The sequence below is a fragment of the Zingiber officinale genome, unplaced genomic scaffold (genome assembly GCF_018446385.1).
Source record: "Zingiber officinale cultivar Zhangliang unplaced genomic scaffold, Zo_v1.1 ctg69, whole genome shotgun sequence".
In the NCBI taxonomy this organism is placed as follows: Eukaryota; Viridiplantae; Streptophyta; class Magnoliopsida; order Zingiberales; family Zingiberaceae; genus Zingiber; species Zingiber officinale.
The window spans coordinates 15,169-35,733 of NW_024589965.1; the positions used below are offsets into that span (position 1 = coordinate 15,169).

The window sequence follows — 20,565 nt, forward strand, 5'->3', positions numbered from 1 at the left end:
TAAGATCGAAACCTTGACACGGGTTGAAATTTTAAATCTTGGTTAGACCATAAATTTATTGATTTTATTTATGTACTAGAAATTTAGGTAATGAAGAAGAATAGGAAATTATGTCACATAAATAAATAAGTTCCACCTCACAAATAAACACATTCCTTTTATGACATTACAATATGATGTATAGTAATAAAATAATTGGAAATTAAACGAAACAACTTTTATCTTGATACAAAGTTACTATTAAATAATGAAATATAAATACAACAACGACCAAGTCTTATCCCACTAGGCGGGGTCAGCTGCATGAATCCTTCTGCGTCATTGGCCTCTATCTCCTATTATATCATCATCTATACAACAACAACAACCAAGCCTTTTCCCACTAGGTGAGGTCGGCTGCATGAATCCTTTTACGTCATTGAGCTCTATCTCCTATTATATCATCATCTATATTTAAATAAATTTTATCTTGTTTTATTGTTGTTAACCAAGTCTTTTTTGATCTTCCTCTTCCTCGTTTGATATGCATGGTTATCATAGTTTTACATCGCCTAACTGGAGCATTTATTGGTCGTCTAAGTACATGTCTGTACCATCTCAAACGTGTCTCTCGGAGTTTTCCTCAATAGATGCAACTCCGAGTTTCTCTCTAATGCTCTCATTTCTTATTTTATCCATCCTCGTATGTCCACACATCCACCTTAGCATCCTCATCTCTGCAACTCTCATCTTCTGCTCATGTGCTCGAGTCATAGCCCAACATTCAGCTCCATATAACATAGCAGGTCTAATTGCGATTTTATAGAACTTACCTTTATGTTTAAGAGGTACTTTACGGTCACATAAAATACTCAACGCTCCCCTCCATTTCATTCATCCTGCTTTTATTCTATGTAAGACATCTCTCTTAATCCCTCCATCGTTTTGCAAAAATGATCATAAATATTTAAACCTCTCGGTTCCGAGTAACTCGTCCTCTCCTATCTTAACAATTGTTTCATTACTTCTAATATTGCTAAATTTAAATTCCATATATTCTGTCTTTAATCTATTAAGCTTAAAACCTTTCCCTTCTAGTGTTTCCCTCCAAGATTCTAGTTTAGCATTTACTCCTTCACGTATTTCATCTACCAAAATAATATCATCTGCAAACAACATGCACCATGGTACTGTGTCTTGAATGTGCACAGTGAGTTCGTCCATAATTAGTGTAAAAAGATAGGGACTTAGAGCTGATCCTTGATGTAGCCCTATCTTTATTGGAAATGTTTCAGTTATTCCGCCTGAAGTCTTTACTCTGGTCATTATATCCTCATACATATCCTTAATTAGCTCAATATATGTTACACTAACACCTCTCTTTTCTAAAATTCTCCATATATCATAAGTTTTTTCTAAGTTAATGAATACCATGTGTAGATCTTGTTTTTGCTCCCGATATTTTTCAATTAATTATCTAAGAAGATGTATAGTTTTTATTGTCGACCTTTCAAGCATGAACCTAAATTGATTTTCTGTCACTGTGGTCTCCTTCCTTAATTTTTTTCTATTACTTTTTCCCAAAGTTTCATAGTATGGCTCATTAGTTTAATACCCCTATAGTTTGCATAATTTTGTACGTCTCCCTTGTTCTTATATAAGGGAACTAGAGTACTTATCCTCCATTGATTAGACATTTTTTTCGTTTTCAATATCATATTAAATAATTTTGTAAGTCATTCAATACCTTGTTTCCCTAAGCACTTCCATACCTCTATCGGAATATCATCTGGTCCAACGATTTTTCCATTGTGTATCTCATTTAAGTTTGTTTTACTTATGAAGTTTGAATTCTACGATAAAAATTAAAATTTCTATGCTCATTTGACCTACTTAAATTACCTAAGTTAAGTTGGTCACCTAAACCTTCATTAAAAAGTTGATGAAAATACTTCTTCCACCGCTCTTTTATTTCTCCATCGTTTACTAATACCCTATTACATTCATCTTTAATAGATTTTATTTGGCTAAGATATTTTGTTTTCCTTTCTCTCACTTTAGCTATTCTATAAATGTCTCTTTCCCCTTCTTTTGTATCCAATTTTTGAAATAATCGTTCAAAAGTTTCATTTTTTTGCTTCACTCACTACTTTCTTAGTTTCTTTCTTGGCTATTGTATATTTTTTTTAAGTTTTCCTCGTTCTTACAAATATATAATTCTTTATAAGCTATTCGTTTTTCCTTCACTTTCTCTTGTACTTTCACATTCTACCACCAAAATTCTTTACTTAGCGGTGCATGCCCTTTTGACTGACCAAGTACACTCTTAGCTACTATTTTCAACTTTGATACCATCTTATCCCATGTTGTATTAAAGTCATCATATATTTCACCTAATGCTTGTACTTCTACCTTCTCCTTAAATATATTTTGTTTTCCATCCTTTAACTTCCACCACTTAATTCTAGGAATCGTATATATTTTCTTTCTATTGATACTATGTTTGAGGTGTATATCCAACACTACTACCCTTGGGTAGTTAAGCTTTCTCCAGGGATGACTTTGCAATTTTTACAAATCTTTCTATCCTTCTTTCTAACCATAAGAAAGTCAATTTGCGATTTATTATTCCCACTTTTGAATGTGACTAAGTGTTCTTCTCTTTTCTTAAAAAATGTATTGGCTAATATGAGGTCATATGCTATCGTAAAATCTAATATAGTTTTCCCTTCCTCATTCCTCGTTCCAAACCCATAACTCCCATGCACTCTCTCATATTCCTCATTTTTCACTCCGACATACCCATTTAGATCACCTCCTATTAAAATCATTTCATTTGGTGGAATATTTTGTAATATTTCATCCAAGTCCTCCTAAAACCTTGATTTGGTAGCTTCATCTAATCCTACCTGTGGTGCATATACGCTAATTATGTTCATAATTTCTTTTGCCACTATTATCTTTAGGGCTATAATTCTATCCCCTTTTCTAACTACTCCTACAACTTTATCGTTTAACAAACTATCTACAATAATATTCACTCCATTTCTTGCTTTATTCTTTCCAATGTACCATAACTTAAAATCTGAGTTCTCTATCATCTTTGCCTTTTCGCATGTCCATTTTGTCTCTTGTGCACACAAAATACTAATTCTTCTCTTAATCATCATATCTACTACCTCCATTGATTTACCAGTGAGAGTTCCTATGTTCCATGTTCCAAATCTTAGATTATTAGTTTTCCTATCATATTTGTTCTTATCCAACCTATGGTGTGAGAACTCTTGCCTATTTAACACTACACCCAAGTTCTCATGAAGATGTAGCGGTCGTTACAGTTGGACCCTATAACTCTTGCATATTTAGCACTACACTCGAGTTTTGGAAATGTAGCGGTCCTTGCCGAGTTGGACCCTGCCAAGGTTTAAAATTTCGACCCGTGCCGAGGTTTCGGTCCCAGACCGGAACGATACGGTTTCGATATCGTATCGTGCCGGTATAGTTTCGGTATTTTTTATTTATATATATAGTAATTATTGGATAAATATATTTATTGTGTATAATTTTAAAATAAGTTATATATTGATTTTATATAAGTTCTTCATTATTAAACAACTTAATATTGTTATAAAAAATAATTAAATATAGTTTAAAAAAAATAATTGATGTATAAATAATTCTAATTAAAATTGATACATCATAATATAATATGTTAAATGGAAGCAATGATTCTTGTAATATTTTACTTAGATAACTTACTTTTATAGTTCTCCAATGTCGAGATTAAATAATCATAATTATATAAATTAATACAAAATATTATTTTATATATAATATTCATATAAATTAACTATTTGTTTATTTAATTAATTAATACTTTAAATAATATATATTTAAAATAGTAAAAAAATTAGAATATCAATTAAATATTAAAACAGTAAAAAAATATAAAATAATTAAAAAATATATAAGAATAAAAATTTGATTTATTAGAATTTTTATGATTTTTTATAAATTTTTTAAATATGTTTTAGAATTTTAAATATTTTTTTTAGAATTTTTAAAATAATAAAAACAATTTCAGAATATTATTTAATAAAAATTATTATTTTTTTAAAAATTTAAATATATATTTTTATATTTTATTAGGATAATTTAATTAGGATTTATGAAAGCCTCTTTAAAATATCACAATTAAGTGGGAATGAGAATTGTTTGATTTATTTAAATTACAAAATTAATTTTGCACAGTAACCCACGCGAACGCAAAGCCGCGACTCACCCGCGACGTCACGACCCATCTGACGCCTCGCGGACGCCTCCGACGGCGCCGGAGGCGTCCGACGACACCTCCGGCGACGCTTCCGGCGGTGCCGGAAGCGTCCCGTGACGCTTTCAGCGCCGCCAGAAATGTCGTGTTGCGACGCCTCCATAGCCCTCGAGCGCCCCACGACGCTTCCGGCGGCACGGGAAGATTCTGGTGACGCTGTCCATGCTGCCGCGCGACGACGAGCGATGCACGACGCAACAAAATCTTCCCTAATTTGGTGCCGGTTTCGGTGCACGGGCGGAACGGTAAGTTTCGCCTGTTCCGCCTGGCACGGAACGAAATCTTCAACTATGGACCCTGCAACGCATTTCTTCCGGGGAACAACCTAGCATTAACACAATAGTTTAATGGATCCATTCATTGAATATTTGCCGTAGTGTTGACGCTGGCTGGCAACCTAACGCAACCCTCCTCCTTTATCTGGGCTTGGGACCAGCCATGATCGGTCGTCATGAGTGGAGTTTTATATCATCATCTATATTTAAATAAATTTTATCTTGTTTTATTATCGTTAATCAAGTCTTATTTGGTCTTCCTCTTTCGTAGTTTGTGGAGGGTATCTCTTTCACAATTTGTGGTTGCAATTAGTTCCATGCAACATGTGCGAAGAGGTTGACGAAAGGACTTCATTTTAGACTTTGGATTATCCCTTTTAGGAAACAACATCGGCAACACTGTATCATGTTGGTAAAGCCACTACTTTAGATTATGAGTTTGCAAGTAATGGTTGTTGCTCATTATCGATGGAAGTGACACCATCCTAACACCAATTAGGGTCAAAAAGTGTTCCTGAGGTTTGTGTTGTTGTATGGAGTGAGAGATCTTGGAGATGAGTAATAATAGCGAGTCATATTTAGTAGGATCTTATGGCAAGCAACTACATTGAGAAAATGTGGGGCGATGACCTGATTGTAGGAATGTAGGGAGAAGTCACGTTGCACGATGGGCACGTGAATCTTGGCTCTAGATGGAAAAGGCTCATGGGTGGCAGCCGAGGTTCATTTGAGCAACAATGTCTCTATTAAGGATAAGAGGCACTAATGTGTTGATTGGTTGCTTCATAGTGATTTCCTTGTGTGACGGTGATAGTGATAACAATAGCTCACACAAAACTACCTTGATGAGAGTCTTGTGTTTGCAGGGAGTGTGGTGGATGTAGGAGATGGGATTCTATCCTCATTGTTCACTTGCTAAAGCCGAGATTTGGAGATCATGAAATGGAAGTTAGTCTTTGAGAAGAGAGATTCATGGAAGAAGAAGACAACCTGCACATGTGGTCAGGTTGTTGTCTGTGTCAATAATCTCCCTAGTGCAGGAATATTTCTTTTGAAAATTCTAACCTTGGAAGGTGTCTCTAATACCACAAATAATTTGTGGATAGAAAAATATTGTATTGACTTCATAAAGGCATAGCCCTCTGGATATATATGAACTCACTATAAAGTCCTAAATCTGAAACTTACTAATATGGGCCTAAATTGACTGTGCCAATCTTTTTTTTTGGATTGTTAATGATAAGAAAAATAATGCTTCTTTTTTGCTTTGTGTTATGATTGTTAAATTTTCTTATATGCTACAAAGTGATATTTTGGAAGCTAAAATATATAGGATATGTTTATTTTAGTGTAAGCTTGCTAATAATAAAATATTTTGGCTATCCTTAGAGCATCCATATCAGTTTCTCTTTAATATCACTAAAATTTGGGCTAAACCATCCACTTTATTAAATTTAGACAATTATTTTTCACTACATGTTACATCAACTATCTTAAAATTTCCATTATCTTTATTTTTTTATTATTTTCTTCTCTCTCTTCCACTTTTTTATTATTTTTTCTCTCTCGCTATGTAATATCTACTTTTCATTATCTAATCCATTCCCTTTATTTTCTCTTTCTCCCAAATTAAATGATATTTTAGTATTTAGGGAATGAATTTCATTCCCTAAATTTAGAGAAGTATTATTCATGAAATCTAAATTTCGGGAATGGATAGAGTAACTGATGCAAAAGTTTTTTTACGTAAAATGTAAAATTTAAGGTAAATTCTGTGTTTAAGGAAGTTGATGTGGATGCTTTTAGTATAGCTAACTGTGAGCACCATTCAAAATATTTAACCCAATTTCCCAAAAGGGTAACTATGTTCGTTGCTAACTAATAACATATAGAAGGAAATGCATATTCTAGTGAGTGAATACCGGTCCTTATTGTGGATCGCATATATGCCTAAGGTAGGCCCTAATTGTAAGCTCAAAATTATATTACAGGTTTATTGTTGTTCTTGTATTGTTTAATGTTAATGTTCTGGCTAATTGAGCTCCTTTATGAATATTTAATGTAGGTGTCCATTTGTAACATTCCATATTTGCAATATTTTGCATTTGTAATAATATCTATATTTCAGTAGAGGAAGGACTAGCTAGGGTTTAGTAAGAAATAACTCCCCTTACATGGTATTGGAACCGTTTCTTTCCGTCCCATTTTCATTTTCTCAGGGAGAAAGCCCTTTGTCATCACTGCCTAAGTGTCCAGTCAAAAGCTTCCAATCCTGAATCATAGAGAAAGCTTTGGAAATCTAAGTAGAACTAAAGTTGAATATGTGAGATAGACTTGCTCTGTTTCAGTAATTTGTGATTTGAAGGTATGAGAAAGCTTTGAAATTTTGTGCAAGTACTCATGCATTACATGCTTTTCTATGTTAAGATTTGGCATAATACTGCAATAGCCAGAATTTGTAATTCTTAAATTTCCTTTGAGAAGGTTATTCAGGAATGATAATGGTTGCTTATATGCAGTCTATGCATTAAGGATTATCAGGAGCAATTTCACTGATCCTATGGGAAACCTCAAATCTTGGGACAATGGAGATCCATGTACATCAAATTGGACAGGCGTATTTTGTGCTACATCAAATGATGAATACCTACATATAGAACAACTGTATGATTGACACTTTGAGAAATCTTTTTTTATGGAAGTTGTTTCGACATTTTCAAATATGACAATGATACATTCGTATTTAATTTTAAATTTCTTTTGTTCTCTATTCTATTTCCAAAACATTCCTTTATTTATTAATTGAATTTCTTTGAGGAAAGGGAATAGGAACGTAGCTTTTCAGTTCTTATTTGACCACTATATTCTTATTCTTACCTTCATGCACTTGGCAGCATAAGTTTAGACCAAGGTTCCACGCAATGCTGTGGGAATGCTCCTGGACATATCTAGTTGAATGGACTTGGCTTCCTCTTTGTTGAATTATCTACACTAGCCAACTTCTTCCATCCAACTATATGCCTTCACTTCAAAAACAAAAATATATACTAGTTTAAAGTAGATTCCAAAATAATCGGTTGTTTAAGTGGATTTCCATTTACACTTCTGTTACCAGTCATCAAAAGACAATCTATGAATCATATGTTTGCTTGATGATTAACGTAAGGCATGTAGAATCTGTGATGAATTTGATTAAAAAATAATTGCTAAATTTTTGACATTCTCAGATTTTCTTAAAATAAATAGTTACCTATTAATTTGGACAAGAGGAGACTAGAGGTGTGACTTTGCTTTTCTCAAGACATTTTGATTCCAACGAAAACTTGAACTCAAAGAATAAGATCAAATCAAGCTTAACTCGAGAAGAATTTATAGAAATTTAGAAAATTGAGTTAGGGTATATTTGAGCTGAGAGTTCGAAAGAGTTGTATACTATTCAGATATGAAATAGCACCACCCTTATTCTTCCAATGCTTAGGTACTTTTGGTAGTGAATCAATTGATTACCTTGAAATTTCAGTTGTATTCAGTTGAGTTACTATGGTTGGATGTATATGCATATTTTTCACTTCATGCTGACACATTTTGCCTCCCAGGCAATTGTTAAATTATAATTTATCTGGAGTTCTGGCACCTGAGCTTGGTCTTCTGTCGCAATTGAAAATTATGTGAGTTATGATATTATTTGATTGCTGAAAGGTGACAATTTGAGCTTACTAATATGCTTGCAATATAGTTGAATTAGGTTTGCCTTACATTATAGAGCTGGGTTTAGATGAACACTTTTTCTTACTCTAACTGCTGACTAGCCTTTTGATTAGGTTTATTTCCAAATTTATAGGGATTTTATGTGGAATGCGATAAGTGGAACTATCCCAAAGGAGATAGGCAATATTACATCCTTGAGGCTTCTGTAAGATTTTATCCATTACCAGAGATTAGTAATAATGTACATTTTATTTTTCTTCCGTGGTACACTTGGTCACCTTCTCTCAGTTTCTTTTTTCTAATCTGAATAAATATGTGCTATGCCCTTTTGCGAAGAAATACTGTACTAGATCATGTATGTTTAGTCTGGGAAAGTATTAAAATGGATCACTGCAAACTTTTTCTGTAGGCTCTCCGATAGTATTAGGGAATGTAACTTGATTGTTTCATTATAATATGGCTTATATCATATAGATATTTCTAGAGTGTTGTTTTTTTCTCAAACTATCTCAATTTCTCTAAAACCTCTGAGGCTGGCATATTGGAATCTTGAGCTATCACTATTTAGTGAAAATCCTGGATTACCTTATAACATCCTGTTTATCTTATAGAAGTAACATAGTGTGCTTATTTGGCTACAGCTATTTAAACCACTGAAATATCATTTCATAATCTCAATTCTTTGCTACATGCTTGCATTTGAGATTGTGTTCTGAGTTCATCGCAATTTTCTTGGCAGTTGGGAAACCTATTTTGATTTTTGGGGTTGGAGGAGCCTTGGTGTCTTATCCTAAACAACTTCGATCATATATTCACGCAACATACAATTTCTTTAATTTATAATAATCAGATTTGATAATAAATTGGGCATGAGCCAATCCAAAGGACAACTGGAACTTAAATAGAACTGTGAATTTACAATCGATTCTTGCATACTTAAACTATATGTTTGATCGTTGAGATGTTATGTGATACATGAAATTTCTCCATCAATTAAGTGAAAAATGGTTACCAGTTGCAATTTCTAGTCATTTGATCTGTTAACTTTGGAGATCTCAATGGAGTTAATGTCATGTTCACATGGACGTGCTCGCGCATGTTCATCTACAATGTTGCCATATTCTGTTTGGCTGAAGTTTCACCATGGAGTTTTGGGTTTTTGTCTGCATGCCAATGTTGATTCATTACCCATATTAGACTTTCTAACTTAAATTGTTGATTTTGTCTTAAATTTATACCTTTTAAAAATCGGTGCTGTTATTTAGCATCTGCGTACAGTATGCACAATGTAAAGAATGGACGACTTAAGCTGGATACCTGGCACCAACTAAAAAAAGAATGGACGACTTAAGACCTACCATAGAGATGGCCATCTTTATGAGTCACTTAGGAATGGTATTAATATTGCTCATTATATCAGTGAGTTTGGTTACCAAGTTTTACCATAGGAGTCCTACAGCCCCACCAGTTGAGCATATTAGGCTGCTATGCTGCCACTACTGGTAGTGCTGATGGCCTTAAGTGCAGCAAATCTAATTCCGAGGCCTGGATCTTGTAACCTCTGGGAATGCCTCAAGGTTTTGATCTAAGTTTTAAAAAAATTAAAAAAAATCGACTGCTTGCCTGGTTTTCTAGGGATAAAGCTGCAATTTGTTGAGAACTTATCAGCAAATTTCAGGATAGGAAATATTGTTACTGCTCTTAAACTTCTGGTTAAGATTCTCAATAAATTGCGAATTCTATTAGCAGTGGATTTTTATTATTTCGATTTACAAAGTTGCCTGCCTCCACTATGCATAGTTAACTTCTCTCACTCTCTTGTGTCCTACCATCTCTCATGCCACTAGTTCTTATTGCACTCCAATCTTCATATGCATTCATAATGTGGCAAACATCAGCATGGTTAGATGATGATTGTTTTTCTTTTTTTCCTGTATTTTGACTTGTGATGTTATCATCTTATTTATTTTGTTATTTTTAAATAAATAAATTAATTAATGCTTTTGTGTGTATATACCTGGAGGCATATTTGTTAGGCTATTATTTGTTGTCCTTTTTTTTTTCCCATTGTGAGGATAGTAGATTAGGTGTTTGCTCACTAAAAGGTTAATTGGGCTAGACAATTGAAAACAACAATTATTAGGACATTAATGGGGAAAATCTTCAAGATGAGCAGGATCGTATTTCTTCATATGACTGCAAGTTATTTTCTCTGTTTGCTGTGTAAGATTTAACAACAGTAGAGTTGCAAGTGTTTGCTTCTCTTGTGTTGAAGATTGAAGTTATTATTTATTGTGATTCCCTTTTCCACTATTATGCTTTTTATTATAATTGTTATGCAACTATTTCATTTTTCTCTTCATTCTACTTTTTGCTTCTTTTATATTGGCAATACCTACCATCTTAGACTATTGTTCTATCAATATTATTTAGATGATTACATTTCTTTAAAATTTCATTAACCAATATGTTTATGTTTGCCCTTTTATCTTCTATCTGCAGACTTCTAAGTGGCAACAAGTTATCTGGCTCTTTACCTGATGAGATTGGCAATCTTCCTAGATTAAATAGGTTACAAATAGACGAGAACCATATTTCAGGGCCAATACCCAAATCATTTGCTAATTTGAGAAATATAAGTCATTTGTGAGTAGGTCCTTGTTGCTCATAATTGACACTTTGTAGAGGATTCTTACTGATTTGCTTTATTTTGTTCCTTAGACACATGAACAACAACTCATTGAGTGGGCAAATTCCATATGAGCTGTTTACACTGCCAGTCTTATTACATCTGTAAGTGTTTTGCAGCTCCTATTCTAGTCATGTATGACCTAAATTTACTTTTGTTTTCTTGTGTGAATTTGGCAGTCTGGTGGATAACAATAATTTATCTGGATTGCTTCCCCCGGAACTTGGATCGCTGCCAAATCTGAGAATCCTGTGAGTTTTCTACATGCTCAAATTTTTGTAAATGTAGGTTTTGTGAAATACTACTTTGCTTAGTTTTATTAGAAAGGTGGCATAAGTTGCATGGAGCTGAATGGAGAATAAGCGAATATGATTCATGTAGCCTGTCGAACTCCATCAACCACTGCATCATAACCATAGGACAACACAACAAGAATACACACAACACTAAAATAGTGATGAATGCTGAATTTTATTCTGACTGTTTATGCTGATAAAATGGAAAGTGGACGCATACTGGATGAAAAAAAAATACTAAAAAGGAAAGTGCATTAAGTAAACAAAACAATAAAAACAATGTGCAGTATAAAACTAAAATGACACTAGAATTTGCTGCTGAAGTAGTCATTGAATATCTTTGAACATGAGTTAACTGGTGTGTGACCAACCTCAAATGGTTGCCTCAAATTGTGAACCTGGAGGTCAATGGAAGGTTGTGTGTAAGCACACAAGTGCAAAGTAAGTTGAAGAGGATGGGTATGATTGCACGAACCCTACAATCTCCAAGTAAAAAATGATTTAAGTCTGCATAATGCATGAGAGTGTTGCCCCTTCCACTCAATTGTGTGATAGAGGTCTTGATACAGTGATGGATCATAGTCTGCATAATGCACTAATTGATTAAAGGCAGAGCGTAAAGAGGAATTCTTTAAAAAAAAAACATAAGGCACCCACCCAAGCATGACAAGATCATATGAAGCAGGAAATAAAATCATTTTCTTCTTTTATTTAGTCCCAAAATTTTCTTTTTTCCAGTTCTTGAGCAAGCATCATATCTCGATTTTTTTTGATAAGTAAATTTTATAGCATGAACCAAGAGTATAAGAATTGGCCCATTAGGAGTGACTTATCATATTAGAGTACATTCGCAAGGGTATACATGAATTTGCACACTCCTGAAAGTCTTCTCACAATCTAACTCATCCTCACCAAAGAAACTTTTATTTCTACCCCTCCATACATGGTGTACCATAGAAGACAAGACAAGATGATGAGCCTTTGCCAACATTCTACTCCCACGATAATATCTCTCAAAGACCCTCATCATCCGCTGGTATGTGGACATTTCCTGTCCCATTTGCAGCCAATCTTTCATCCTCCATAACTCCGCCATAAAGGGGCACCCGAAGAATATATGCTCATATGGCTCCAACACCTATAGACAGAAGGTGCATTGTTGGTCCTCTGGTACTCCTATTTGTCTCTTGTGGGTAACCTCCTAAGTGCCAACATCTAGAGGGTAACTACGTGACTTGGCTGTACATATGTCTTCCACATTGTCCAAGTCCATGGCTTCTTAGGACTAGGTTGCCTAAAGAAATCATATGCATGAGCCACCCCACCATCTCGACAAAGCCATTATGCTAGCTTTTGTCCAGCAACCTCTAGTGACCCTGTAGCTGATAATATGAGATCTCGTATCTGCAGCAACCGCTTGACTAGAGGTGATTATGTGTTGGCTGCCTCTCAAGTCCATAAATCCGGACGCCTGAGGTAAGTGTGATGCACCCACTTTATCCTCCAAAGTACTTTAGCCAAGAGGGCTAAATTCCAAATGCGTAAGTCTCTAAATCCCAAGCCGCATCCATCCTTCGGTCAACACATATATGCCCATGATATTGGAGGATGCTTAGATATTCACATTAAAGAGCTGCAAATGCTGTAGATGCGATCAACAATGTCATGGGGCAAAGGAAGGATGGATAGCTAGAAGCACTCAACCTCCTGTAAGACTAACGTGATTAGTTGCGCCTTGCCAGTATATGACAGAGTCTTTTTCAACTAAGCATTGATCCGACAGACCAGAGATTCAAGTGGGGGCTATAATAAAAAAGTCGGAGGCGCACCGCCGCTAGTGGGATCCCCAAATATTGGAAAGGCATGGTTCCTTCTTGAAAACCAGTGATGGTAAGAATCTGCTAGCGTGTCGAGTTTACAACTCCAACCAAGAAAATATTTGACTTTAGCCTATTAACCTGATGTTCTACCGTTGCACCAAAATCTAATAAACAAGTAGTCAGCGCACCTACGAATGCTACATCACCTAAAAGAAGATCATCCGCGTAGTCCAAGTGTGCTAAATGGAGATAACCACACTGAGGGTGAAAATTAACGTCCTCTCTTATGGTGCATATTTGTAGCTATCTCCCAAAAATCTCGACACAGATGCCGAAAAGATAAGGCGATAATGGGTCTTGCTGCCTCAAACCTCTGGCCCCTCTGAAGTGTCCAAAAATTCCTCTATTGATAGCCAAAGAAAAGGATGTGGTGGCACACATTCCATGATCCGTAAAACAAATCATGGTTTAAAGTGCTACACCGAGACGGTCGAAACGGGCGAAACATCTCGTTTTGCTTGGTGACTAGCACCGGCACGACCCCCGCACGAGACCCGCGACAGGTGCGACGTATTGACTGTGGTCATAACGGAGGGGTCGCTCGACCCTGCAATAGCAGCGGAGGGGTCACATAACCCTTCTGCTGCCGTCGCGGAGACATCGTGCGACCTTGCGGTTGCTGCAGAGGGATCGCACAACCAACGCGGTCACGCCGAAGGAGTCACGCAATCCCTGCGGCCATGACTGGTTGTGCAACCCCGCGACAGTGCCGAAGTCGTGTAGGCTCGCGAGTGGTGTCGGATTTCAGATTTTTTTTAATTAAATTTAGGTTAATTATTTTAATCAACTCCTAGCTATGATTGAGATAATCTAAAGAGACTTTATTAAACCCTAATAAAACTATCTAATTAATTTTATATTTCATATATTTTAATTTAAAAATTCTAATAAAATTTTATTTATTTATTTATCTATTTTCATATCTTTTCCTTTTTTTTAAAGATGATTTTTTATATTGTTTATTTTTTAAATATTTATGTTAAATATTTTAGTTTTTAATTAATATATTTTATATTTAAAAAATACCGAAGCTATATCGGCACGGCACGATACAATACCGAAACTGTATCGTTCCGGTCCAGGACCGGAACCTCGGCACGGGTCGAAATTTTAAACCTTAATACAAACTGCACAGGAAAGTTTAGTCCCAACATAGTTTCTTGCTGAAAGTCCCACTTGACTGAATCTAAGGTCTTCCGGAGGTCAATCTTTATGATGCATCAGGGTGATATCATCTTTCTGTTATACCTCTTAAAAAACTCCTTTGCTAAATGGATGTTGTCAATGATGAACTTGTGCTGCACAAAAGCCGCCTGAGACTGATGAAGAATTTGATCCACAACTTTTGACATTCTGGCTGCCAATACCTTAGAAATAACCTTAGAATACTGTACAACAGCAGATACGTCGATAATCTGATACTCTGCTAGCATGAGCCGATTTGGGACAAGTGCAATGTGTGGTTCCATCGACACAATAATTTTCCACTGCGAAAGAACTCCTGTACAATAGCAACAAAAACCGGCCCTATAGTGTCTCACGACTGCTTGAAAAACTTGGACCTGTATCTATCCGATCCCGGTGCTCTATGATCACCGATGTCAAACAATGCCCCCTTAATTTCATCAATGGTTGGCATACAGACAAGTTCATCATGCTGATCAGAACTCTCAACCGGCCAAACTGCAAGCTATTCTGTGGAAATTCAGTCTGGTCCACTTCCATGCCAAGCTGTGTTTGGAAATGGTCAAAAAAGGCTTTCACAACTTCCTCAAATGATGTGGTTAGTTGCCCATCCATCTTCTCCATAGCCATGATCTCATTTCGTCGGTTGTTCCTCTTCACGAATGTTCCTCTTCACTAGAGCATGAAAGAATGAGGAGTTGCGATCCACCTGCTTGAAATATTCCACCTTCGCACATTGCATACAAAAGTTGTGTTCAGCAGCACTTAAAGGTGCCGCGTCTTTGTTGTATGGCCTTGTAATTATCTGTCATGGTGTCATTTGCAAGCCCCTTAATCTTAGTGTTTTCCAAACATTGATGTGCCGCTGCTGTCCTCTGAGTTATGTGCTGAAAATGGTCAATGTTCAGCTGTTTTAGATCAATCTTCAGTTGGTTTAGAAGTTGTAGAAGCCGAAACTATTGGTGTGCCATTCCGTGTTTGCTGGGAATATTCTGTTCATTTGGTCTCCACAACCTGCGAGAACAGTTCATGCTTGGCCCACATGTTAAAAAGCTTAAAAAGTTTAGGAATCTGGTTACCACCATCTAGAGTAGAAACAATGCATGCCAAATGATCTGATAGGCAGCCTGGTGGGTGAATTCCGCAAAGCTGCGAAGCTCCGCTTCTAACCATGATTTGTTGATAAGAGCTCAATCTAACTTGCTACAAATATTCCATTTGTACATGTGTATCGGCAGCCCGTATATGTCAAATCTTCCAGCCCCACAGAAGACACAAAGCTTTGAAAGTCGGAGGCGCAGTATTGTGTTATTGGGAATCCTCCACATTTTTCATCGGCCGATAAGAATGAGTTGAAGTCCCCTAACATGAGCCAAGGTCTCCCCATAACAGAGGTAAGACACTGTAGGCCATCCCCTAATGGTCTCCATCCAACAATAGTAAGTTTTCCATACACGAAGGCGATCGTAAAAAGTTTGTGAGGCATTTTACAAGTCGCCATGCAGTGAACGAACTGATCATGCCACACTTGCACCTCTAGACCAACCCTTTGGTCATCCCACACCAATAATATTCGACTTCTGCCCTTTGGATTATCCTGTTGCTCCACCTGAAGTCGTTGAAACCTTTGAGATCTTAGTTTTTGATAACTCGAAACCGATAGTTTTGTTTCCAACACTCCTAGAACGCTCAGTTTATTTTTTTCGAAGAAGGTTTTCACCCTCTTTTGCTTGAGGCCTTTGTTGAGGCCTCGAATATTGCATGAGCCGACCTTCATCATGCCTGAGACGGCCTAAATCGTCCAGAAGTACCTGGTTTGTTTCTTCCTCTCACAGGTGCAGTTGCTTCTTCTTCCAATATAGCGGAGGTTCCACCTGTTCTTACTTGCCGGCCTTATCTTTGGGCATGACATCCACTTGATCTCCTTCTGCTATAGCTAGAGCCTTATCCTTAGAGTCATTGGGGGATAGGCCTGTTGAGTCCAGTCCGGTGCCGGCAAAGCAGTGAATTGTAAAGGCTGAGGGCGAAGTGCTGCTGGCTCAATGATTGCACATGTAATGGATTAATCATCTGTTGGATATTGGGGCCTTAAATGGACCAAAACGATTTAGAGGAAGGAAGCCATCAATTGTTGAAAGTCGTAATTGACTTCAAAATTGAAATCTACGATTCGCGTAGATAGATTTAGACTATTAATTTGCTCAAAACCGATTAAGGGTGAATGAGAAATTAATGTTTAAAGTCAACCCAAAATAACATTTGTTATTCATTAATAAAGTGCATAGGAGAATAGTCCCACATCGGAAATTTTCGATGTGTATTCTCTACTTATTAATGAAGATGTGTTAATGGAGTTAACACAAAAAATAAAAGGACAGGTGACCCCTTAGCCCAGGGCGAGCAGGTGCTCGCACATGTGAGCCCGCCACCCGCCACGTGCGCACGTGCGCAATGGGCGCTTTGTAGGCGCACTTTGCACTTCGCACGTACGCATCGTCGCGAGGAGCTTAAATTTATGCTCCAGGTGACATTGCAGTGCCTGCGTGGCACTCGGGTGACGTGTCAGGCTCTTACCTGACGTGGCAGTGCCTATGCGGCATCCTCGTGGGCAAAGGGAGATGACTGGACAGTTGACTTAGGGAATGGATGGCTACCGTTGATCAACGTTGATCAAATAGATATGATGGATCGCTTGTGATGCGATCTAGAGCGTTGGATCGCAAAGAGTAACGATCTGATGGCCTGGGATGAGGCTTGATCTGAAGCATCGAATCAATAGATCCAGATCCGATGGCTGATGACAATAGGCGAGATCTGAGGGTCACAACTCCTCAGATCTAATGGATGAGATTGAAGTGGGCTTGGTGAAGGGTTACAACCCTTCAGAATAGATGATCTAGATCGATCCAGCCCAAGGAACACATCCACTCACCCAAAGGACACTCAACCTCTTCGTTCAGTATAAATAGAACCCTCCAGATGATGGAATACTCACTCAATCTTCTCTTCTCTTCCTCAAGCATTCATCTCATCTTGTGCATTCAAGAGTCCAAGAAGTCTACTAAAAGGTTCGCTGGTCTCGGAAGTCGGAGTGCTACGATTCCGAGACGTTCGTCGTCGTTGTATCTTGGGAACGAATTGCAACAATCCGTTAAGCACCGTAGCGGAGATAGTGTCGAACACTAGCCTCGACGATCAGTTTGCATACTCCAGAAGCTAACCGGAGAAAACAGTCGTAAACGATATTTCCTGCAAACTGATATGGATACCAACGACATTCCGACGGTCGTTCCGACCGTCGTTCCGACCGCCATTCCGACAACCATTCCGCACGGAGAAAAGCCGGAGAAATTCACCAGAACCGACTTCAAAAGATGGCAACAGAAGATGTTGTTTTATCTAACAACGCTAAACCTTGTACGGTTTTTGCACGAAGACACGCCAGCCGCTACGGAAGGAAGTAAGGCTGCTAGCGATGCGTGGTCTCATGGAGATTTTCTGTGCCGCAATTATATACTCAACGCCTTGGACAACACGTTATATAACGTATATTGTTCTCTGGAGACGGCAAAATCTTTGTGGGAATCCCTTGAGAAGAAATACAAGACCGAAAATGCTGGATTGAAGAAATTCATCGTCGGTCGATTTCAAGATGGTGGACTCAAAAAGCGTCTCATCTCAAGTCCAAGATATGCAATTAATACTGCATGATCTGGACGCCGAAGGCATGAAGCTGAACGAGACATTCGCAGTTGCTGCGGTAATTGAGAAGCTCCCTCCGTCATGGAAGGATTTCAAGAATTACCTAAAGCACAAGCAAAAGGAAATAGGGCTGCAAGACCTGATCCTGAGGCTACGAATAGAAGAGGATAATCGAAAGCTATCCGACTCCAGAGGAACCAAGCGGACTATAGACGAAATGTCCAACCTGGTCGAGCCGAACGCCAAAAGCCGTTCAAAGGAAGGCTCCAGCAAAGAAGTTCAAAGGCTCGCTACAACTGTGGAAAGGCGGGACACCTATCCAAAGACCGCAGACGCCCAAAGAAGCCAACGAGGGGCCAAAGGATGTTGCGAATCATGCGCAACCTCTCTTGAGGACTTGGATCTCACCGCGGTTGTATTTGAAGCCAACTCGTGGATATCAACCCGAAGCAATGGTTCATCGATACCGGAGCAACTCGTCATATCTGCTCCGATAAAGCGATGTTCTCCAAGTATACTCCGATAAATGGCGGAAGCTCTATACGGGTAATTCCACGACGCCGCCAATTGTTGGACTCGGAAAGTTGTTATCAAGATGACGTCCAAGGAGCTAACACTCATTGACGTACTCCATGTTCCCGACATCGTAAGAACCTAGTTTCGGAGCGGCATTGGTAAAGGCCGGATTTAGGCTAGTGTTCGGTCAGACAACTTTGTACTTACGAAGAATGGTGTCTTCGTAGGAAAGGGGTACCTAGAAAAGGGTCTATTCAAAATGGTTGTAATGCCTGTACTCCAAAATTTTGATGGTAATAAAATAAATGCTTCCAGCTATGTTGTTGAGTGTTTTAATTTATGGCATGATCGACTCGGACATGTGAATAATAATACTCTCAAACGTCTCGTTAAATTAAATTTATTACCAAACGTCAATGTTGACGGAACACTCAAATGTGAAGTGTGCGTGGAAGCGAAAATGACGAAACTACCTTTTCATTCGGTGGAAAGGACGACAACTCCTCTAGAGTTAATACATAGTGATCTATGTGACTTGAAATTTGTGCAAACTAGAGGAGGTAAAAATATTTTATTACTTTTATCGATGACTGCACGAAGTTCTGTTATGTCTTTCTTTTAAAAAGTAAAGATGAAGCCTTAGAGGCGTTCAGAACCTATAAAACAGAAGTTGAAAATCAACTTGACAAACGAATTAAATAATTCTTAGCGATAGAGGTGGAGAATATGGTGCACCGTTTGATGAATTTTGTTCAGATCCTGGCATTATCCATCAAACAACGGTGCCTTACTCACCTCAATCTAATGGTATTGCTGAACGTAAAAATCGGACACAAAAAGAGATGATGAATGTCGTGTTAATAAATTCAGTCTTACCTCAAAACTTGTGGGGGGAAGCAATATTATCGGCAAATCACATTCTCAACAAAATCTCTCATAAGGAAAGTGATAAAACTCCATACGAATTATGGAAAGGTCGCAAGCCATCGTACAAATACCTGAAAGTGTGGGGGTGCTTGGCAAAGGTCGAAGTACCTAAACCAAAGCAAGTAAAGATCAGACCTAAAACGTTCGATGCGGTATTTGTCGGATATGCCCATAATAGTAGTGCATATCGTTTCCTAGTTCACAAATCAGATATTCCCGATATACATGTGGAACAACCATAGAATCTCGAAATGCGATATTCTTTGAAAACGTATTCCCAAATAAAAGAGAACGTTGAAAGTGATAACAACGGAAGTTCAAACAAAAATGGCGTTAACTTAGTGTTATAAAAGGACTATCGACGATCAGTGAAGAGCCACGTCGTAGCAAACTAGAGTTGAGAAATCGTTCGGGCGCGATTTCATACTGTCAGAAATGGAACCAAGAACATTAAGTGAAGCTCTCTAGACCGATGCTCCAATGTGGAAAGAAGTTGTCGATAATCGAATCTATCGTGAATAATCATACTTGGGAATTAGTAGACCTTCCTTCCGGTAATAAACCATTAGGTTGTAAGTGGATACTAAAACGTAAGTATAAAGTCGATGGATCAATTGACAAGTATAAGGCCGGACTTGTAGCCAAGGGTACAAGCAAGAGGAAGGCCTTAATTACTTCGATACATACTCACCGGTGACAAGGATTACGTCCATAAAAGTGCTAATAGCCATTGCAGAACTGTATCTCCAAATACATCAAATGGATGTTAAGACTACATTCTTAAATGGTGAGTTGGAAGAAGAAATTTATATGGAGCAACCCGAAGGGTTCATGGCTCCTGGAATGAGAAAAGGTGTGTCGACTTAAGCAAGCGCCTAAACAATGGCACGAAAAAATTGACAAAGTAATGTTGTCAAACGAATTCAGAATAAATGAATGTGACAAATGCATTTATGTCAAAACACACCAAGGCTATGTAATTGTCTGTCATACGTAGACGACGCTAATAATGGGCGTAATCATGATGTAATCATGACTACAAAGAAAATGTTGACCGGAAATTTTGATATGAAAGATA

At 37.5% G+C, this 20,565-nt stretch overlaps 1 protein-coding gene across 3 annotated transcripts in view; it reads left to right on the forward strand.

Moving 5' to 3' along the window:
- Positions 1 to 6,322: 6,322 nt before the first annotated feature.
- Positions 6,323 to 20,565, forward strand: part of LOC122037624 (probable LRR receptor-like serine/threonine-protein kinase At1g06840) — a 45,824-nt gene continuing 31,581 nt past the window's right edge. The window contains exons 1-7 of one of the 3 annotated variants that reach the window (XM_042597139.1): positions 6,323 to 6,949; positions 7,104 to 7,248; positions 8,181 to 8,252; positions 8,426 to 8,497; positions 10,795 to 10,938; positions 11,014 to 11,085; positions 11,161 to 11,232. In XM_042597139.1, the coding sequence (XP_042453073.1) occupies positions 7,145 to 7,248; positions 8,181 to 8,252; positions 8,426 to 8,497; positions 10,795 to 10,938; positions 11,014 to 11,085; positions 11,161 to 11,232 (536 nt within the window). In that variant the 5' untranslated portion in view covers positions 6,323 to 6,949; positions 7,104 to 7,144. Of the gene's footprint in view, positions 6,950 to 7,103; positions 7,249 to 8,180; positions 8,253 to 8,425; positions 8,498 to 10,794; positions 10,943 to 11,013; positions 11,086 to 11,160; positions 11,233 to 20,565 lie in introns of those variants that run through there. The other 2 variants (XM_042597138.1, XM_042597140.1) reach the window with 2 other exon arrangements.